The sequence below is a fragment of the Motacilla alba genome, chromosome 3 (assembly GCF_015832195.1).
Source record: "Motacilla alba alba isolate MOTALB_02 chromosome 3, Motacilla_alba_V1.0_pri, whole genome shotgun sequence".
Taxonomy (NCBI): domain Eukaryota; kingdom Metazoa; phylum Chordata; class Aves; order Passeriformes; family Motacillidae; genus Motacilla; species Motacilla alba.
The window spans coordinates 6,606,883-6,626,743 of record NC_052018.1 but is presented as its reverse complement, the minus strand read 5'-3'; the positions used below and the strand labels follow the sequence as shown (position 1 = coordinate 6,626,743).

General features: G+C 42.7%; 1 protein-coding gene across 2 annotated transcripts in view; it reads left to right on the top strand.

Moving 5' to 3' along the window:
• Window positions 1-19,861, top strand: part of ADGRF5 (adhesion G protein-coupled receptor F5) — a 41,313-nt gene that overhangs the window by 14,225 nt on the left and 7,227 nt on the right. For both annotated transcript variants that reach the window (XM_038132006.1, XM_038132005.1), the window contains 16 exons: window positions 2,496-2,647; window positions 3,775-3,918; window positions 6,105-6,165; window positions 6,728-6,892; window positions 8,281-8,460; window positions 8,831-8,958; window positions 9,407-9,465; window positions 10,132-10,274; window positions 11,117-11,323; window positions 13,273-13,506; window positions 14,859-15,023; window positions 15,155-15,373; window positions 15,633-15,851; window positions 17,077-17,229; window positions 18,449-18,645; window positions 19,195-19,374. In XM_038132006.1, coding sequence (XP_037987934.1) covers window positions 3,817-3,918; window positions 6,105-6,165; window positions 6,728-6,892; window positions 8,281-8,460; window positions 8,831-8,958; window positions 9,407-9,465; window positions 10,132-10,274; window positions 11,117-11,323; window positions 13,273-13,506; window positions 14,859-15,023; window positions 15,155-15,373; window positions 15,633-15,851; window positions 17,077-17,229; window positions 18,449-18,645; window positions 19,195-19,374 — 2,412 coding nt within the window. In that variant the 5' untranslated portion in view covers window positions 2,496-2,647; window positions 3,775-3,816. The remainder of the gene's footprint in view (window positions 1-2,495; window positions 2,648-3,774; window positions 3,919-6,104; window positions 6,166-6,727; window positions 6,893-8,280; window positions 8,461-8,830; window positions 8,959-9,406; window positions 9,466-10,131; window positions 10,275-11,116; window positions 11,324-13,272; window positions 13,507-14,858; window positions 15,024-15,154; window positions 15,374-15,632; window positions 15,852-17,076; window positions 17,230-18,448; window positions 18,646-19,194; window positions 19,375-19,861) is intronic.

The following is a 19,861-nucleotide window of genomic DNA, read 5'->3' as shown; positions in this document are numbered from 1 at the left end:
TCTCTGTGCAGCTTCTCCAAGGGCATAAATGTGTGTCCACTGAGCCTTCCAGGCACAGCCCGCAGTAAGCAGGCTGGCAGCTCAGGTGGGAAAATTTTAGGGGTTTTCTCCTTTATAGTTTAAGTCAAAGCCCACAGACATTTTGCCATAGCTACGAAACATGATTTTGCTGCTTTCATTCCTCAACACCCTCTTTTGTTAGAACAAAGAAGGTGAGTAACAGCAGGGGAACAAGTTAGTCCACTAATCTGCAGATAAGACACTGAGGGACTCAGATCAGTGCAGGGGGAAATAATGAGTACAACCTGATGAATGGTATCAGGAAATATCTCCTCTTAAAATGCCTTGTGGGTTTTCTGCAGTGGCATGTCTGCTCAGCCTCACACTTGATATTTGAGTGCAGGCTCTAGAGGCAACTTTTCTGGGCAGCAATAACTTGTTCAACTAATTATAAAAGTTCCTGTGGTTTAATTTCTCTTTGAGAGAGCAGACTGGGCTATGTAGGAAGCAGATGATGTTTAAGATGAATCTAATTAGAAGATCCTCTCTTTGAACCACCTGAGAAGGTAAATCATGCTAAATCTCTGGGTGTTTTCTTTATTTTCTAAAATGTGTGATGGTGACTATTGTGCTGGGTGGATTTGCAAGAGAAGGTGTAATTATTTTACAGCATTCATGAAAAAGAAAAGTTTAGAGAAAAATTAATAAGAAGGTCATGTATCTCCCTTATGTCCTGGGTTAAAATGAGACCTTGCTATTTACCTCTAGGAATCCTCTGCATTTTAGAATTTTACCAGCCTAAGTGCTGTGGACAATGAGCATTTCGTAGCAAATCTGGACTTCTTTAGCTCTCTGGGTCTTTATAAGTTGAAGATACTTATTGGTTCCCAGGAGACAGTTGGTATGAGAAACGTGGAATGTGTCTGCACATGTGCTTTGCCCACTGAAGGCAGACAGATACTTGAGAATTTGGTCACTAAAAGTTTTACGGCAATGCTTTATTCATTGAGAAATTAAATGAACAAGGGGAACAGACACATTGCCTGAGAGAAACATTTAATACTTTTCCCCATTTGCAACTTGTTTGTTGGTTTTCTGGCTTTCTAGATACTGGCTTAGGAAGTTTTAGAGCTTTAAATGGTTACCAAAGCCTGAGTTACCAGCAGCCCAGCTCTCATTTACATGAGTTGTCCTCTATATGGTGTCTTATATGTACCATTAACAGGGTGTTTGCTGTCAGCTGCATAAAGTCACACAAAAGATGTGTTTGAAAATAGAGGCTGACCCACAACATTTGAATATGAAGGCAAGTTGGGGAGCAGGGCAAAAGATAAATGCAAAACTGTGCCAGATGTTGTTTACTCTCATCATAAATTTTGTTTAATGACCCTTTTGCCTTTTTATTATCTGTTTCATCAACCTGTTACCAGTGTGACACAAACTCTTTGTGCAGATTAAGTTTTTTTACCATATGTTGTGAGAATATGCTGAATATACAAAGCTACCAGAGACCTTTGTTTAGTTAGTGCTTCAATTATTAAGTCATGTCACTATCTCAGGAACTTGTGTCACAGCTTATAATGTTTCCCTCATGATCCACTTTAATCAATTGTGATCTTGGGATCAGCCAGATCCATGGAAGTCTTGAGTTTGTTACAAGTGGATGATGTCTTCAAAATAGGAAAATAGTCTCTTTTGTAGAATTCTGGATAGAGTGACAGAGATGCCCAGGAAACTGAAAAAATTTCTCCACATTTTTCCCCTGATTCTGTTAGCTATTCATTGATTGGATTAAAAAAAAGCCTGTAACATTCTTTTATTTTAATTGATTTTTGGAGTGGGGTGGGAAGATACTCTGAATTACTGTGATATCCTTTCTGGTTATTCCTGCATAGGAGTATAAGAGAAGCTATACTGTGTTAGCTCAGATGTCTAGATAAAAGAGGGTTTTTTTTCTTTCTTTCTTTATTTATTTTATTTTGTTTTGATTTACTCTTGTTTTGGTTTTGCTTTGTTTATGTTGGTTTGGAGGGTTCAGGTTTTTTGTTTTGGTTTTGGTTTTATCCTCCATTACTATCCTAAAATATCTTAAAATTAATTTTCCTTCTTTAATTGCATCTCAGAATTCAGTTGACATTCTCTTCAGGTCCCATTTCTGAGTGGTAATTGTCAGTTCAGAGTCCATCACAGAATACATACTGCCAGGATCATTTCTTTCTACCTTACACTTATGAGTCCTGAATTTCATGATCAAGTCACTCAGTCTCCTGTGACCCCAATGCAGGTCTTCACAGGCAGACTTTGCTTTTGTTAGTCTCAACCAAGTAAAATTTTCCATGGTGTTGCATCACTGATCACTGCCTTTTCCACATCACTTGAGAACAGAGAGTGAGGTACAGGCTTACACCTCATTCCTGCAGAGCTCTGGTGATAACATCTCTGTATTGGAAAAGAAAATAATTTATCCCTGCTTTTGCCTCCTATCTTTTAACCAGGTCAGTATCCAGGTGAAGTCCCACTCCAGATGGATCTCTCTGAGAACCACATTTGGTGAGAAAAGTCACAAATCCCTGCTGGGCACCCGCCTTGGTGATATCAAGTACATGCTTGACTACAAACTCCTTGCCATCCTCTTCCAATTCACGAGGTGAGACCACAGATCATGTTCATATAGTTGTTTTCTGTCACGGAGTTGATTGAGCAGGAAAGTGCCAGCAAAGCCCCAGCCTGCCTGGGAGCACCAGCTCTGATAAATGATGGTTGCAATAGGCAGCCACTGGTGCACTCAGGAGGTGCTGATTTTTCTGTTTTCCTCTAGTGACTCACTGCCTTGCAAAACTTGAGTTTGGATGAACAGCCTTTTCAATGTGAAAAGATTGTAATTTTACAAGAGTTCATTATTTTAATCAGGCTGACATTATCCACTCAGGCTCTGTTCAGTACTGTGCTTTCCTCAGGGCTTAAAATCTTTCCTCAGGGCTTAAAATTATTTTCACAATCCTCATGGGTTATGCCTTTTTCTCTTTTTCTTTAGCTCTCTACTAGTTGTTGATTCTGGAGCTAAGAAAGTGCTTTGTTAGGAATAACCAGAAAGTGCATATTCACAGCAAAATATTTATCTTTTATGGATTCTTCACCTCCATTTCTCTATTCCCCTTGGTTGCACAAATGTGTCAGCACTTTTGGGTCCATGAATGTTTTACCTCTCCCTTTATGTTTCATCATCCAGTCTGCTGTGTGACTAAATTAGCTCAGGAATTAATGAGGTAGAAAATGTTATTGGGGTGTGGGTATGTGTGTGTGTGATTTCAGGCACCATATTATATTCTTGTGTGACATGGTCCTTAGATTCTAGTTTACTTATTTGTTAACTTCAGTGCAATTAATGGAGAAGTTTGTTAAAACCTCAAAATAACACAGGTTATTTCCAGGAGATGCTGCTCTTCATTATGTCCATTGCTAGCCAAGGGGTAACAAACACACAGACTTTTGTACCTGAGCCCATGGTGATGCCACAACCCTCTCCAGAGTGGGATACAGCGAGTGGCAGAGCTCTCCCTGCTGCAAGAGGACAGGCCCTCACTTGCACAGCAACATTCCTAATTGCTCCCTCATCTCCTGGCTGTGCATTTCCCAAGTCCCACCAAGAGGGATAGTTGAAGATCCAAAGTCAACTTTTCTCATGGCAGATTTTCAGCACCTCCTTTGTCCCTGCTAGGAATCTGCTCAGAACTCTGCTTTCTTCAAGCAATTTCTTTCTCTTATTTTGATTAGGTACAGCTGACTTCAGGCTGCACAGCAAAGTCACCAGGCAAAATGCCATCCCCAACCACTACAGGTTTCCACTGCCTGTTCCTGCTGGTCTCAGCCTGCTGCCAGATACCACAGGGCTCAAACTTCTATCCGTTGTCCTACGTAGTGAGTATCCTTCCCCACCTCCACTGGTTTTCATTGGGTCTCTGCCTGTATCGCCCTGATGGTGTCCTTTACACCCACAAAACCTTGGAAGAAGTCAGAATAAAACCAGGGGGATGGGGTGGAATCTGAACCCAGAGTGTGTAAAAGGGATGGGGAAATCCAAAACTGGGCTCTTCATGTTTCCCAGTTTAAAGTCCCTCCAGAAGGCACTGAATAAAACACATCTTGTTTCTCACTGTGTTGGTCTGCAAGGGATTTCAATTGCTGTCACTGGAGCTAAGTCTGCATAACATATATGTGGGCACTGCTCCTGGATGGAATTCACCCATCCGAGGAGAGAGGAACCAAATACATCTAGAAGTGACATGTTTGCAGGTAGGTGACAGGTCTGTCTCAACAGGACAAGTGCACACGACCAAAACACTGCTCCTGAGTGTGTTTAGATGTTGGACATGTGCACATGACCAAAACACTGCTCCTGAGTGATTTGTGTTTAGATGTTGCCCATGAACTGAGATTTTACTTTCGTTTCCCAGTTTTTCAATAATCCTCACAGATCCTTTCTGTTTCACCAACAGTGTGAATTATGGAAAGCCATTTTGTGCTTCATCCTGTACATGTGTTTGTTAACAGACAGTTTCTGCACATTTTTCCCTAAAAAAAAAGACAAATTTTTCCTAACAAAAAAGATGGAAGAGGAACAGAGAAGCCAAGGTTCTAACCACATGGAAGTAAATATAATCTGGTAACTCTACCAACTCTTGGTCATCACAATTAGTATTAGACCAGACAATAGTTATTTTATCTTCTCCATTGTGAGCAAATGGAGAACCTCCTTTGAGAAAGTTGAAAAAAAGGAAAGGAAATTTGAAGAGAAAGGTGGGAACTCCTTAAGCTCTTTCTACCACTACCCCCTCCTTTGGCAAAACAAGGTATGTGTGGTTGCAGCAGCCCCATTTGCACTTCAGCAAATGTCTAACAGTGGCCAAATATCTAATTTGGTCTCATTTTCAAGCTGTCTTCATCTCAGCACTTAGGTGTTTTCATGAAAAATAGCAACACCTCTTTTTTTAGCACCACTGGTCATGGGACAGCTTGCAGATGAGTCATTACTTAATGGTGTGAAATATGTGAAGTATTTAGCAACCTAGCAATACCCTTTGGTTGTTTGGGAGAATAACTGAAAGAGGAAATCACTGAGTCCAAACTCGGAGGAGGACGTGGGTCACAGGGCACTTTCTGTACCTCCTGCAGCCAACCTCTAACACCAAGGTACATCCCAGCAGTGCAAAAAGTGCCAAGCAAGATCCTCGCCCCAGCACAGCTGTGATACAAAACCCAGCTCTAATCACACACCAGATGGTTCCTTTATGTAAAGAGATGACTCAAGAGTTGCCAAGCTATTCACTCTTTCTGTAAATAAAGATTACAGTAGAAACCAAGAAACTGGCAAAGCTGCAAATTTCCTGCCTGTGTCTTTGCTTGTTCTTTAGCCTTTCTCGCTAACAGTGGTGCCAACGTATTTTTAGGGCACAATTTAAAAAGAGATAAGATGGTCTGAATCTGACTTGGCTGCAGCCTCTGTAAACTCAGCCATAGTGAAATGGTGCTAACCCCTGCCATGGTCAGCTGTGTGTTACTGATGTCCCCAAAATAGCTGATCTGGGAACTGAGCTGGAGCCAAGGCTTTTCAGTCCCCTTTCTTCTCCTGCTCAGGCTGGCTCTGCTGCTGCAGAGGAAAGCAAAAGGTGATCTAAGTCCAGTTTCTGGATTCAAAGGCTGAGTGGCCACATTTCCAAGCAGTTCACAAGGCTGGCCCAGGACTAAGTGCACTGTGACAGCCCTGTGGAGGTCTTATGGCTCAGACAGAAAAATCCAACTGAGCTGGGACAGTTGGCTTGCAGAGACATGCAAAGAGGCATCTGCAAACTCAGTACATCCCTTAGCTGGTGCTTAACCCTTCCCTGCTTGGAAGACAGAAATTTTCTGTTTAAAGAGGAAGATGGATTGGGAGGTTGGAGAAGTGAGACCAAGATTACTGGGAAAAAATTATCTATGTCAGTATATTCTTCCCTAATTTCTTTTGCCAGCAACAGCAGCTGAAGTTTCACTTTGTTATTGTCATGGACCTTCACTGGTTTTTTGTTTTTTGTTTTTTGTTTTTTGTTTTTTTTTTTTCCCCACAGATTGACAGCACACTAGGGCAAGAAAGCTTCTACCCAGAGATGCAAAGGCAGAAGCGAAACAGTACGTACACAACTATATGGTAACAGAGCAGGTTTCTAGTAGGCCCAGGATGAAATCCCTGTTAGGGCAGCATCTCTTGATGTACTGAACTGGGAACATCAAGGTGTGGTTGTAGTTTAACCCCAGCCAAGCACCACAGTGCCCCTCGCTCACTCTCCCTCAGTGCGATGGGGAACAGAAGCAGAAGGATAAAGTGAGAAAATTCACAGGATGATATAAAGAAAAGATAATCTTATATGGCCCAGTCTGTGGTTGGCAACCCATCAGCTTACTGATTCTAGGGGGAGAAGGGATGAGACAGCTCTTCTATGAATGGATTGTGTCATTTGTATCAGCTTCCTATGCTCCGACACCAGAGAAATCTGGCTTTTGTTAGACAAGGAGCAGATAGAACAGAAGCAGAATATCTGCTGAGTGGAAAGCAAGAAGATTTCCTGAGCAGAATGCCACACTAAGCTACCATTAAATAGCAACAAAGACCCCCAAATGCTAAACTAGAGGCCATCAATTTGTGATTTACCCTCAAACACAGCTTTGCAGTCTCCTTCTATTTCTCTTTCAGTGCTTATTCTTGACCTCCCCCTTCCGGAGCATACTTTTGACATTGAAGTAAGCCTGCAGGATTCATCTTACCTGGAGCCAATCAAAGACTATTTCAAAAATATTGATCTTCCAATTAATATTTCAAATGTACAAACAACAGTTTCAAACATCAGCATTACAACAGGTGGGTTGGTTATTGATTTGTTTATTCTGGATAATGGGGGGTTTTGTCAGTATTTGATGTCTCCCACTTTTACCACCCATCATGCTTCAGAATCAGCAAAACTGAACCATCTCTGCTCCTGCTGAAAGACCCAGCAAGGCTGCAGCTGTAGCACACAACAGCATATTTGTTATCTGTCTCTCACCACTCCTCTTTATATAATGTTGGCGTTAGGAATAGCTCTGAATGCTTTTCCTAAGGAAGGGACAAAGCCAGAGGAAGCCTGAGCCAAAGGATTTTGCTCCAGTTTGGCTAACAAGCACAGTCTGAGTTACTTTCAAGTTTCAGGAAGCTGTGACAGCAGTTATCAGACTGTTTACTTCCCTCCTCCTGTATCTGGACGTAGATGGCTGTAAGAGGCTGTACTCTGACCCTGACAGAGACAGGCTGCATGAGATAGAGCTCACTTAACCTATTCTCACAGGACAAGACAGGTTTTATTACATGAGTTGTGGTTGTGCAACATCACATCCAAGTAATACAGCAGAGCCTCACACCAAGCATTTACAACAGCAGAGGAGATTTGATACCTTCTTATAATTGAGCCATAAAACAGCAAAAGGAAGTGTTCAACAGTTTCCAAAACAAGTTGCAAATGCATCTTATAAAGGCCTTCAGGCTCACATGTAATGACAATGACACATTAAGAGCAGAAAAAGTTACAGTGATGTGCTCCATTTTGCTTTTTTTTTTTTTTTTTTGAGGGGGTTTTTTGGCTTTGTTTGTTTGGGGTTTTTTTGTTTGTGTTTTTGGATTGGTTTGGTTTGATTTTTGGTTTTGGTGGTTTTGGCTTTGCGTTGGTTTTTGTTTTGGTTTGGGTTTGGTTTTTTTTGATTGGTTTATTTTTTTTAGTGCTTTAAAGCACTTAGTGATAATGCTACCTTCTCTCACACAGCACCTGCCAGGGGTCAGAACAACTAGAACACAACACCTCATTAGCCACTGGGACTCTGAATGATCTTGCTCTTACAATCTCTAAAAGCCTATACACTTGCTTTCACCTCAGGTGACATAAAAATATCCAGTCTAAAAAGTATTATGGCACCCTGGCCAGTATGCCAGATAAATTTTTAGGATCAGACTTCACATCTCCATTCAGTTACTTGAAAGCAATTGATCAGACTTTTCCCTGTGCCAGTTGGGTTCCCATTTCTTGTTAGTCATTTACAATTAGTAGAGTAAAATTTGCAAGCTGTCAGATCATCATTTTGGCATCATTCAAGTGAACTCACAAGAAGGGCAACTTTTTGAGATCCCTGTCGTGAAGACACAGAAAGGTAAATATTTATCTTGCAATAACTATGCCCCGTTACCATTCTCATGGTATTTCTCTGTCTGTCTGACTCCAGTTTGCCTGCCCAGTGGAGAGAATAGCAGCTGCTGTTTCTGTGAAAATGGATATGCCTGGCCCAGCACGGTGTGCAGTGATGTGATGCCCTGCCCTTCTCTGAGCCTGGAACCAGCCCTGCCCTGTGGCTACATGCAGAAAATGCCTTTCCATGGACCCTACTGTGAGCCTCAGACTGAAGGTGAGGAGACGCAGGGCAGAACTTCATCGCTGTGCAGCTCACACACTGCTTGGAGGTCAGAATAGTGATGAAAAGTGTGATGAAAAAGCACATCAGGACTGAGGTGGCAACCACACAGCCTGTGAATGTGGAAAGTGCAGAGATGGTCTAAAGCTCTTCTCCTCGTGATATGGGTCCACCTTGACCCAAACACTTGCAGATATTTAGTTGCATTTGGAGCCCTAACTCCTGGAATCACTCCCATGCCTCATTGGGACTTTCACCTTTTGCTGAGCCAAGAAAGTTTCATCTCATCAGATTTTCAATAGATGTTCACCTCATGAGCATTGTCTTTGATTATTTTGCATTTATTTTATGTCTTTCCTTACAGAGTCATGTGGTATGGGAGAGCCCATTGTACTGTATATGTCAGTCAGACTTGACTCAGACTTCCAGGACGATCTCAAGGATTCTTCCTCTCTGTTATACCAAAAATACAAAGCGGACCTTGAAAAAGCGGTAATGACTTTGGTTTTTTTATCTCTGAAGGTCGAGAGCCCCCTAAGTAATGTGGTGTTTACCCCAAGTGCCTGGGTGGTCAGTGTCTCTGTGGGGAGCTGGGAATTGTGCAGCAGTGGGAGCTGCAAAGTGGGGCAAAGCTGACTGCATTGATGGCAATGAAAATATTCCCATTTAATTTAGTATACTGGGAAGTATTTAGGGATCTTTTGTATATGAAGCATGAAAAAAAAAATCCTATTATTGGTCCTAGCTTAAATCCATGTGGGTACACATGGAACGAAACCATGAAGAGAAATGTGTTCCATGTCACCAGGAGAGCCCCAGGCCTGTTGTATCAGGTGTGCTACATGTCCTTACTGACATCAGGAATGGAGAGTTTCCTATTTTAAGCACACTGTAGTAATACACAGAGGACTTACACTATCTCATCTGTCTTTGTTTACAGTTTAATGCCAGCTACAGATGTCTACCAGGCTTTGTTTCAGCAACAGTAACAGGTTTTAGGTAAGTAAATAATTTCATTTTTTCCTGGACAACACAAATCTTCCTGTCCAGTCTCAAGGAGACACAAGTCAGCAAAGGTTACACTCACTCTGCCTAGAACCCACTCCCAGCAGGCACACGCTGAATAACAGAATAATTACTGCAAAGCAAAGCCCAAGTATGAACATGGAAATGGGGTTGTGGGTAGAATTCATCACTGTGCAAAAGTCCAAGAGACACAATCATTCCCCATCTGAAGCAAAGCCTTTTATGGAAAAGACTGAGCTCCACCCAAAGGGGAAAAGAATGCAAATAAACCTAACATCACTTCCTAGGCCATGAGGAAGGTGAATAGAACATTGACTCTGGATACAGCCTCGGATAAAAGAGACATTGCTACTGTCCACACATATTTAAATGCAGCTGCATTTTAGGTTTCTAAGGAAAGTTTACTAGAAACAAACATCAGACAAGAAAGGTGTCCCATAAAGGTGTTTCTTTTCAGGGAAGAGCTGTAGCACAACTTTCTAGTATAACAGAGCAAATGTTGAGTCCCAAGAGGAGTCTCCACGGGGGAGTCCTGTGAGGTATTCCCATCCATGCAAGATGGGTCACCACAACACAGAAAACCACTAACATACAAGGATATTTAATTCCGATGCTCATGTCATTCTTATGTCTGTTTAGCCCTGGAAGTGTTTTTGTGAACTTTGAAGTAAGAACAGGAGCAGCAAGCTTCAGTCAGGTTGGAGATTCCAACAGAGCTGTACCGCAGTTTCTGGATTCATCATACCAGCTAAACCCATTTACCTTCACAACAGTAATCACTAGTAAGTTTAAAGCTCTCAGTACTTTCCTTCAACCTTTATTTTACTATTTTTAGCCTGAATCATGTAGCTGCCCTGTAATGTTGATAATTTGCTACTGGACTTTCTAGAAACGTTTATTTCTTAGCTGTTTCATTTTATCCTGTATCACCAAAGCTTAGGACCTTCATGCGAGGACCATGCATGCAGTACCCCCCATGAAAAACCAAAGACTTCCAGCTACTCCACTGACCAGTTATTGGTTGGGCTTGATTATTTCAGAGGTCTTTCCCAGCCTAAATGATTCTAAATGATCCCTGATCTGATCCCTGGTCTGTCCAGGGGGAAGTTGAACATCCTTAATTCACCTCCAGAACTGAGACAGCCCTAAGAATGTCAGGCTGCCAGCACTTCCTACTCTTTAAAGCAAAACATAAAACTCCTGCAGTTTACATGACAACACATTCCCCTTGGCTCCCTTGGCACATTTTCCGTGCTGCTGCTGGACAATGTGTTACAATTCAGCTGCTGATCAAGTGCCCTGGAGGTCTTCTGCTCTCAGTGCACCAAGTGCTGGACTGTCTGTCTCAGAGGATTACTTCAACCTGGTTGCTTCTCCTCCCAGCTTATCTAATTAGAAAGTAGTGGTGGTGATAATAATATTTCTAACTCTGCATAAAACCTTCTGGAATTTTTAGCTGAGAAAGATACTGAAAGAATATGTTGAAGGAAAATCCCATGGCCTGTGTCAGAGGTGGTACCCTGCAGCTGATGTGAAGAACCTGGGACCCCTGTAAGATGAAAGATACCATAAAGATGTGAGGTGGAGTGACAGTAATGCAGAATGTTGCTCTCTGTCTTCCCAGATCAGACAAACTTCACCGTGAAACCCTCGAACATTTTTGAAGGGGACACAGTAAGACTGACCTGTGAGATAAATTCAACATTTTCCAATGTGACCTGGTATCACTTTGACCAGACCATCTCAGCCGGCTCCCGGTACTCAATAGAGACAGTTATAGCATCCAGAAGATCAATTCTTAAAATTACCAATGTTACGACGAAGGATTCTGGTATGATTTTCCCTTGTTAAAACAGCACGTGTAAATTTTTATTGTGGTTCTATAAAACCATTCATATAAAACCAAACCTATTGCGGTTTTCTAGTTCTATAAAAAGCAAAGATGAATGCAGTGGCTGCATTTTCTAGAGGAAATGGGAAAATGACACTGCCTCTCATAATTTTCCTGTTGTTTTCATTAATGATCTACGTGTTGACTGGCATTGCCAGTAAGATGTGAACTGACTGAAGTGATTGTACGTGACAGAGTGTTCTAAGTGCCAGGCTTCGTTATCACACCAGGGAGATGGTGGTGACTGCAAGGCTGTGAGGCCTTCCCACCCTTTTGGTGTGATGACTGGAGGCTGTGGTTGAATTTGTCCTTAATGCCCTTGCCCCCTACACACACATGACCTCACTAAATCAGAGCTCAGAGTTACAGTTTTGCATGGTTAGGGACGTTTGAAAATCAGAACAGGTAAACTGGCGGCATTTTTCTGGGAGGATCTATCAGGAGAATTATTATGTATTATCACAGCTTGGGCTCAAGCTTCCACTCAGTTTGTGTCTTTGAACCATGAATTCTACATTCAACTTCAGAAAGGGTAGCCTGTCACCAGATATTTGGGCACATGTATGTGAGGTAGGAATAGTGGATCCAAAATTCTTCGGACTGAGGATGCCCTGAATCTGGGTGTTTTCACTCCTATGTAAGTGGTCTGCTCATTTGGCTATCCCAAAGGGGAAGGGAAATCCACATACTTAAAATGTGTGGAAATTTGGAGCTCCTATTGCCAATCTCAAAACCAGGCCTGGCTGCATCCAGGGGACTCGTGCCTGAGAGAGTGGCTGATAAAGAGAAAGGGACCTGTGGGTCCTGGTCGGTGGCAAGTTGAATGTGAGTCAGCAGTGTCCTGGCAGCCAGCATGTTGAATGTTGGACAGCCATGTCCTGAGGAGGCATCAGGCACAGCATCACCAGCCAGGCAAGGGAGCATATTGTCCTGCTCTGCTCTGGGTTGGGGAGGCCTCACTTCGAGTCCTGGGGGCAGTTTGGGGCACCAAACTACAAAAAAGGCATCAAGCTATTGGAGAGAGTCCAAAGGAGGCCACAAGGATGGTGAAGGGCCTGAAGGGGAAGCTGTATGAGAAGGAGCCGAGGTCACTTGGTCTGTTCAGCCTTGAGGAGACTGAGGAGAGACCTCATTGTGGTCTTCAGCTTCCTCATGAGGGGAAGCAGAGGGGCAGGTACAGATCTGTTCTCCCTGGTGACCAGGGACAGGACTCAAGGAGGTGGCACGAAGCAGAGTCGGGGAGGTTTTGGATAACTGAGAACAGTTTTTCACTAAGTTTTTCACTGAGTACTGGAACAGGCTCCCAAGGGCAGTGGTAACAGCACCAAGCCTGAGAGTTCAAGAAGTGTTTAAACAATGCTCCCAGGCACATGGTGTCACTGTTGGAGTGACCTGTGCAAGGGCTCAATGATCCTGATAGGTCTCTTCCAACTCAGCATATTCTGTGATTCTGTGATAAATACTCTGCTCTGTTTGGCAGCGCCTTCTGAGCAGCTTAAGAGCCTCCGCTCCGAGGCCAGTTCTGGTGGAGTCCACCCTGGGCACCTCTCTGTCACCTATTCTCTGTAGGAATCCTTTTACCATGACATTCTGCTGCCAGAAGGACTGCAGGCAATATACAGATCCCAAAAGCACCTACTCAGCCAGATTTGAAGTATTTTGGTCTGAGAACACTGATCTCAAGTACCCATCAACAGTGAGTCCTAATCTGGATACATTTGACACCAGGGGTCTGCAGAAAGCATTCTGCAGGTGACCTGAGGGTACATATTGATCAGCAAGTAGCCCAGCCACTGCAGAGCAGGGACATGTGAAAACCAGCTGTAGAAGTAGTTCCTAATTCCAAAGCAGAGGCAAACTCAGCAAAAACTGTTGTTTATGCTTCACAGGTTCCTACAGTTGCGTGTTCATAATGAGCAGTCTGTATCACACAGAGATACACAACGCCACAGAAATAATATCTGTCTTTCCACTGAATGTCACTCCAAACTTTGAGGATATCGATGTCACATGTAACAGTCCTGAAGTGCAAGCAAAGGGTCTTTGGCTGTCCTGTTGCATTGACAGACACTTGACATCGCTTAAGGTTTCCTGGAAAGTAAATGGAACAATCAACATTACAGGTAAGATTAACAAAAGGTTGTCTTTTGCCTGCTAAATTTGCTCATTGCTCAAAGGTCTCCTCCTAAGGGGCTGCCCCAAAGTCCTAGGATGAATACAGGGTATGCTCCAAACGTGGCAGGGGGAAGGACAGACTCTGTATGTGCTGTGCAGGTGCCAGTGGTTTCAGGCATCTTCATAGAATGATGCCTTAAACAGTGCTATCCTGGATGGAAACAGCTGCCTGGACCTGCAACAAACCACCTTCTTCCAGAAAGTTTATTTCTGCATGGTCTGATTTTGAGAGCAGGGATGAGTGCATCAGTCTGTAGTGCTATCTCCAGAATCACCCTTGGGGTACAAAGATCTTTCATGTACCACATACTGAGATCTGGCAGTCGTGAGGTACTGTGCTGCACTGTGAAACAGCTGCGATGCAGATAAATATGAGCACTGTTTGTCTCTCCACCCATGGCTGTGATACTTCACATACCAGTTGAGTCAGAGGCATCCCGTAAGGCTTTCCAATATACCGAGTTAATAAGGCACCAAGTAAATGTGCTACAAAGAGCTACAGAGTAACATGAACAGAAATACTCATAAATATCTATGAACCATCACCCTAAAAAGTCTATTGCCTCTCTTAATATTTTATGAGCATGAAGTAACTGTTTATTGTTAACTACTGGCGGTAAATGAAACGGCAGAAAGCAGGACAGCAAACTGAGATGAAATCTTCAAAGCTCATGCATGCAGTCACTTCCTCAGAGGACAGTTACCAGAGTGCAGCAGTGCTGGCAGGGAGAGGGGATCCTGGCCCACTGCAATTGCCTGTTTTACTCCTGATTCCCTGGGCTTTCCCCCAGGAACTCTGCTCTGCTCTCATGTCAACTGCGCTGTCAGCTGCAGCGTGGGACAGCTTTAGTGCTCTCAGCTAAAGCAGCACTCTTCAGATTTTAAGTTGAATGACTGTCAAGTACCTCCACATTTTTATTTCAAAATTAGACAGCATTAAAATCTGCAGTGTTTACTCCTGTTTTACTTAACTTTACTCGCCCTAAATATCACCGATAATGAGGTTAGGCTTAATCAGAATACTCTTCATTTTGATTGACCCTGAGATTTCCAAGCAGTGTGGCTGCATTCTGACTGGTTTTGGCAGGAGGAATCTCAGCACAGAGCTGAGTGCTGCCACTCTGTGAGTGTTGCCACAGTAAAAGGTGTGAATGAACTTCAGCAATGATGAGTTAAAAGTGCCATGATGTCAATTACATACAAACCCACAAGGGTTTCCATGGCTGGAGTAATTGCTTGTGCTTTCCAGATGTATTTTTGGACAACTGTAGTCCTTCAAACAATGCTTATTTCTCCCTAGGAGTAACCATCTTGAGTGGAAACTGCACTGGATACCAGCTCAACATCAACGAGTCACTGTGCCCCCCTGAGAAGTCAGGTGCAGTGACCACATACACGTGTGAGATGGAGACTGGACACGGAGCCAGGCGCGCTCGGAGCATCGCAGTCACGTACCTGCGGAAAGGTGAGGGGCTGAGATTTATGACAGAGCAACAGCTCTTTAATGCACAGATGGCCTCTGTGACAAACAGAATTTGTGAGAAAATGATTAAAAGTAACTCTCACTAATGTGACTTTTGTCCTGTGTTGTCTCAGCCCACGTAACAATAACTTCAAGCACAAACTCAACAGTTTCCGAGGGATACGGGTTCAATGTAACATGCGAAAGCGATGTGAGCAATTATGACAGCATCATTTGGAAAATCCAGTCTGAAAATGACACAAAAACAGTAGACTGTGATATGTGCATCAAAAATAGCAAATTTCCAGCCATGTCTGTGCTCACAGTGAAGTCTGCCTCACAGGACTGGAGAGGTGAGTAAATCTGGTCTCTTTGGCTACAAAGGCAATGAAATCTCTGCACCAGATCATTTACAGCATCCTGAGCCCTGCAAATCACTGTGCAGCCTGGCCACAATAAATAAAAAGCCCCCCAGAGTTAAAATTTTAAGTGTTGGAAGACAGCAAGGCTTGATGTTGCCAACAGCACTGTATTTGTTCAGCATTCATGACCATGCAAAAGCTGAGGAGCACTTCTGTCAACTGAGACATGGTTTTGTATCACTTCTTTTAGGCACCTACATCTGCACATTCTCCCAGAAAAACCTGGACAGTTCTGCCAACATTACCATGAAGGTGATTTCCTTGCCCCTGAAGCAGAACATCCTGATAGACCCCATTGAAACATCGATACAGTGCCAAGTGCCACTTGCCCTCGAGTGCTGCATAAGTGCAAAGAGAATGGAAGACTACAGGGTTACATTTGTGGTTCAACAAAATGAATTTCCAGTTGGTAAGGCACAATAAACTTGCAGAATCATTAGTTTCACTCTGTGTCACAACCCAGTCTCTGGGTTTTTTGTTTTCAGTTAGGTCTGTGTAAACAAGTCGCACTTAGTGCTTTCATGACAACCCGAGAGCACTTCTGAGGGTGCAAAAAAAGAGAAATGGACTTTTTTTAGGATGTTGAGCATGCCTAGGGAACATGTCTGGGATTCATACTGAACTGAAGTCACTTGCTATAGTGATAAATACATAATAGGCAAACTCAGTGTTTGGTTTGACTTGTTAGGCAGGGAGAAGTGACCATCCTGACCCTTCTTCAGATTGGAAATTGCTGAACTCTTTTTATTTGCTTTTGTCTTCCATTCTGCCACTTTTTAAAATGAATACTGAGAAAATCTTACTAAAGAAAATCTACTAATTAATGAAAAATGTAGAATAATCCATTAAGAATGCAATTCAAAAAAAACTACTGAATTTTCTTTGAGGATACAGGGAGCACATCTTTAGCAATACAAAATCCTATGCTTCTATGTCTTCAAATTTAGGGCAATTCTGCAACTTCCCTGACATGTTTTTATATCCTATAAGTTTTCAAGCGAGTTGCTTTTTATACACGAGAATTTTTTGAGTGACTTTCAAAACTGTTAATTTGAAAAAAAAAGAAACCAATACGATCTACCAAAAATAACTTGGGAAACACTCAGGAGTGCAAAAACAACAGGCTTAGTAAAGCAGGTGGAGACTGAGGAGGCCTTCAGTAGCTAAGAAAAAGGCAAGGATGTTGCTGGAAGAGACTGCAGCTGGAGACCCACCCTGAGGCACAGGCATTCTGAAAAGCAGTGGGAGGGTGGCACAGATCCTGAGTTCAAAAGAACAATGTAAGAACAACCAAGCACTATCCCAGCCTAACAGAAACACCTGTGGTAAAGGCAGGAAGAGTATTCTCAAAAATTATTTTCAAAGCAAATTTTGGTTACTGGACAGTTAAGAGGGTTTGGGGAGGATTTGCTCACACAGCAGTAAATGAAAAGGTATTGATCATGCAGCAGCTGCCAGATTTATTATGGAAGGAGTAAGACACAGAAGTCAGCATACAGACAGGGAACTTTTTCACAAAGGAAAGTTGTTTTTTTCCTAGTACCCACAGAAAATAAAGCTTTGCCAATGCTTTCTGCTGGTTTTAGTTGACTGACCCCAGATCTGTATTAACTTGTCTTCATCCATCCATACAGAGAAAAAGAAAAAAGACAATTTGCTTTGCTACACGTACAATCACACAGAAAAAGAATGCAACAAAGAGAAAGACATCGAGGCGCATTGCAAGTTTGTCAACCGCATCGGACAGGGAGTTGACAGTGAACATATAACACTGCACTTGATACCTGGTAAGGAAAAAAGTTACTGTATATAGCTGTTATATAGGATGCTACAATATCTTTGTTAAATCAGGTGCCACAAATTCATCACCAGTGACATCTAACAGAAACAGCTTTTTGTTATCCAAGAACTTTTGTCTGCTTTTCTGATGGGAAATTTTTACACACAGAGGAAAATATCCGTTTTTATGTAATTTAAAAAAAAATAGACAAGATGTGTTGTCTTTGCTGTATTTGAGAGGAGACTCAGTATGTTCCAAAGCAGTGACAGTTTAATCACTACTGCAGGCTGCACCACCAAGCTTCATCCCCTGTGTTGAAAAGTGGTCATGCAGCTTCCAGCTTGCACCAACAATTTAGCAAGGATCAAAGACTGTGGTGCCTCATCAGGCTCAGGAGGACAGCCTGTGGGAGAGCATTTCCACTTTGAACACAAGAAGGGCAACCTCTGTGAGGTGCTGCAGAGACCAGGGCAGCTTCCAGTCAGCTCTGCAGGGAATGCTTGGTAATTAGAATTCAGCATTGCTAAATCCAGCTTTGATGTTTAGTTCTGACAAGAGTTTGGATATTTCAGCTCTTTTATTCTAAATTGGAAAGGAAGAGATGTTGCACATCCCCCTGATGCAGAAATGTTCTTTTTTCCACAGCAGTGGTACCTACAGTTGAATCACTCTATCTGCCAGATTTCACTCTCCTAGGCAATAAATATGCAGACACTTTAATTACTTTAATCACTTTAATCAGCAGATACTTACTGATATGACTAAGCCAATCAAAGACAATTAGCACCACCCCCGGTTCATCAAAAAGGTGTTGAGGCCTCACCATGAAGATCTTAATGAATTTCCTGTTAGTGGTACAGCAGTACTGAGTACCTTAACAGAATAAATTTTATATTAATCATTGTTCGTTTAATGGTCAATATAATCCCACTCCACCTCTGTCTAACCCTGTAGTCTAGCAGAAATCTAAGTCTTTGGGTGTTGGTTTGTTGATTTGATTCAATACTCAAAAATTGGAGCTTTATTAGATTTCCTTTTTAATTTCCTTTTTTAAAGTTAAAAATTAGGAGTGTGAGACATATACATCCTGAAATATCGTAATTAATGAAAACAGTATGCTGAAATCCTAATTTAAAGATCTTTGAACAGATCACAAGTTTTGTGGGGGAAACAAATTCATCTCATCTCCCTGCTTCTTATTTTCTATCTGTCTCCTTCCTGTACAGGTAAGAAAATTTCCTGCTCAGACAGCTTGGGCATTGGAACAGAAGGGGCCAAATTAATAAAGCCCTGCTGTGATGTAAAAAATCCAAAAGGTTTTACTCGAGGCAATACAACTTACAAGTGTATCAACAGCTCATGGAAGGTTTTAAGGAATGACTGCCTTTCTGGACCAATAAACGACCTGCTGAGTAGTGCTGAGGTAACACTCATGGATCTGTGGAGGTTGGGATAGGGAGAAAAAGTGTTGGTTGCTTGATTTTTGCTTATCATAATCTAAAATATATGAAGCATTTAAAAGTTTCTTTTAAAAGATATGAAGAATGTTTGGCTTTATTTACACCAGCCAGCAAAAGACCTGAGGCCCCTCCCGGGACACAGAGGGCCTGAGGCACTGCATGGATAATGGCCATACACATGAATGCTCTGTTCCCAGGCAAGGTGACCTTGTCCATGGCATCCATAAGGAGCAGTTCCTGGCCTGGAGCGTTCCCTGAGCTGTGCTACAGAGCACACCAACAGTGAGGCTGTAGGAACAACTCCGGGCCACTGCCCAGCCTCATCCCCATGCCCTTCCTTCAGTGCCCACATCCTTGGCCACTGCCCTTGACAGATGGGTGCCAGGCCTTGGTTTTCAGCCTTGGTATCATCCTACAGTGCTCTTCCCACCCACAAACCATCCAGAGTCACCTTTCCCTCAGCCAGGTTAGAGGATTTCACACATGGGATGTGCTGTTATCTTCTGTTCCAGTCCTTGGTCAGCAGCCCCGAGGCAAAAGCTCAACTACCCTCCTACCTTGCACAGCTTAAGGAACAGACAAAAAAGGAGCTAAGCACAATAAAGAATTCTTCAGCAAACCTAGGTGCAATCGTTACCATCCTGGATATGGTCTCCTCTATCCCAGTTGAGGCAGAGGAGGGCACTATGCAGGTAAGGTTTTATTTTAAGTCTTATCTACACCTACCAAGCCCTTTTGGCCCCTTTTGTCAAAGAGGATTATGTTCTCCCTGAAGAAGTTTCACACTTGCTTAGGATCGAGATCAGGAAAGTGTTAAGGGAATGAGATGAAGTGACAGCAAAGATACAGAGAAGTTTATGAAAATTCAAAATCATGAGGACAAGGAGTCTATGCATGAAAGAGAAGCTGCTGTAAGCTTAGCAACTAGAAATATTTTAGGAACACATGGATATCTCCAGCATTCTAAGACAGGAAAGTACAAGGGATGATGGATAAAAAATTGGACATGAGCCAGCAACGTTCTCTTGCAGCCCAGACACCCAAACATGTCCTGGGCTGCTTAACAAGGAGTGTGACCAGCAGGTTGAGGGAGGTGATTCTGTCCCTCTACTCTGCTCTGGTGAGACCCCACCTGGAGCGCTCCATCCACCTCTGCGGTCCCCGGGGCAAGAAGGATAT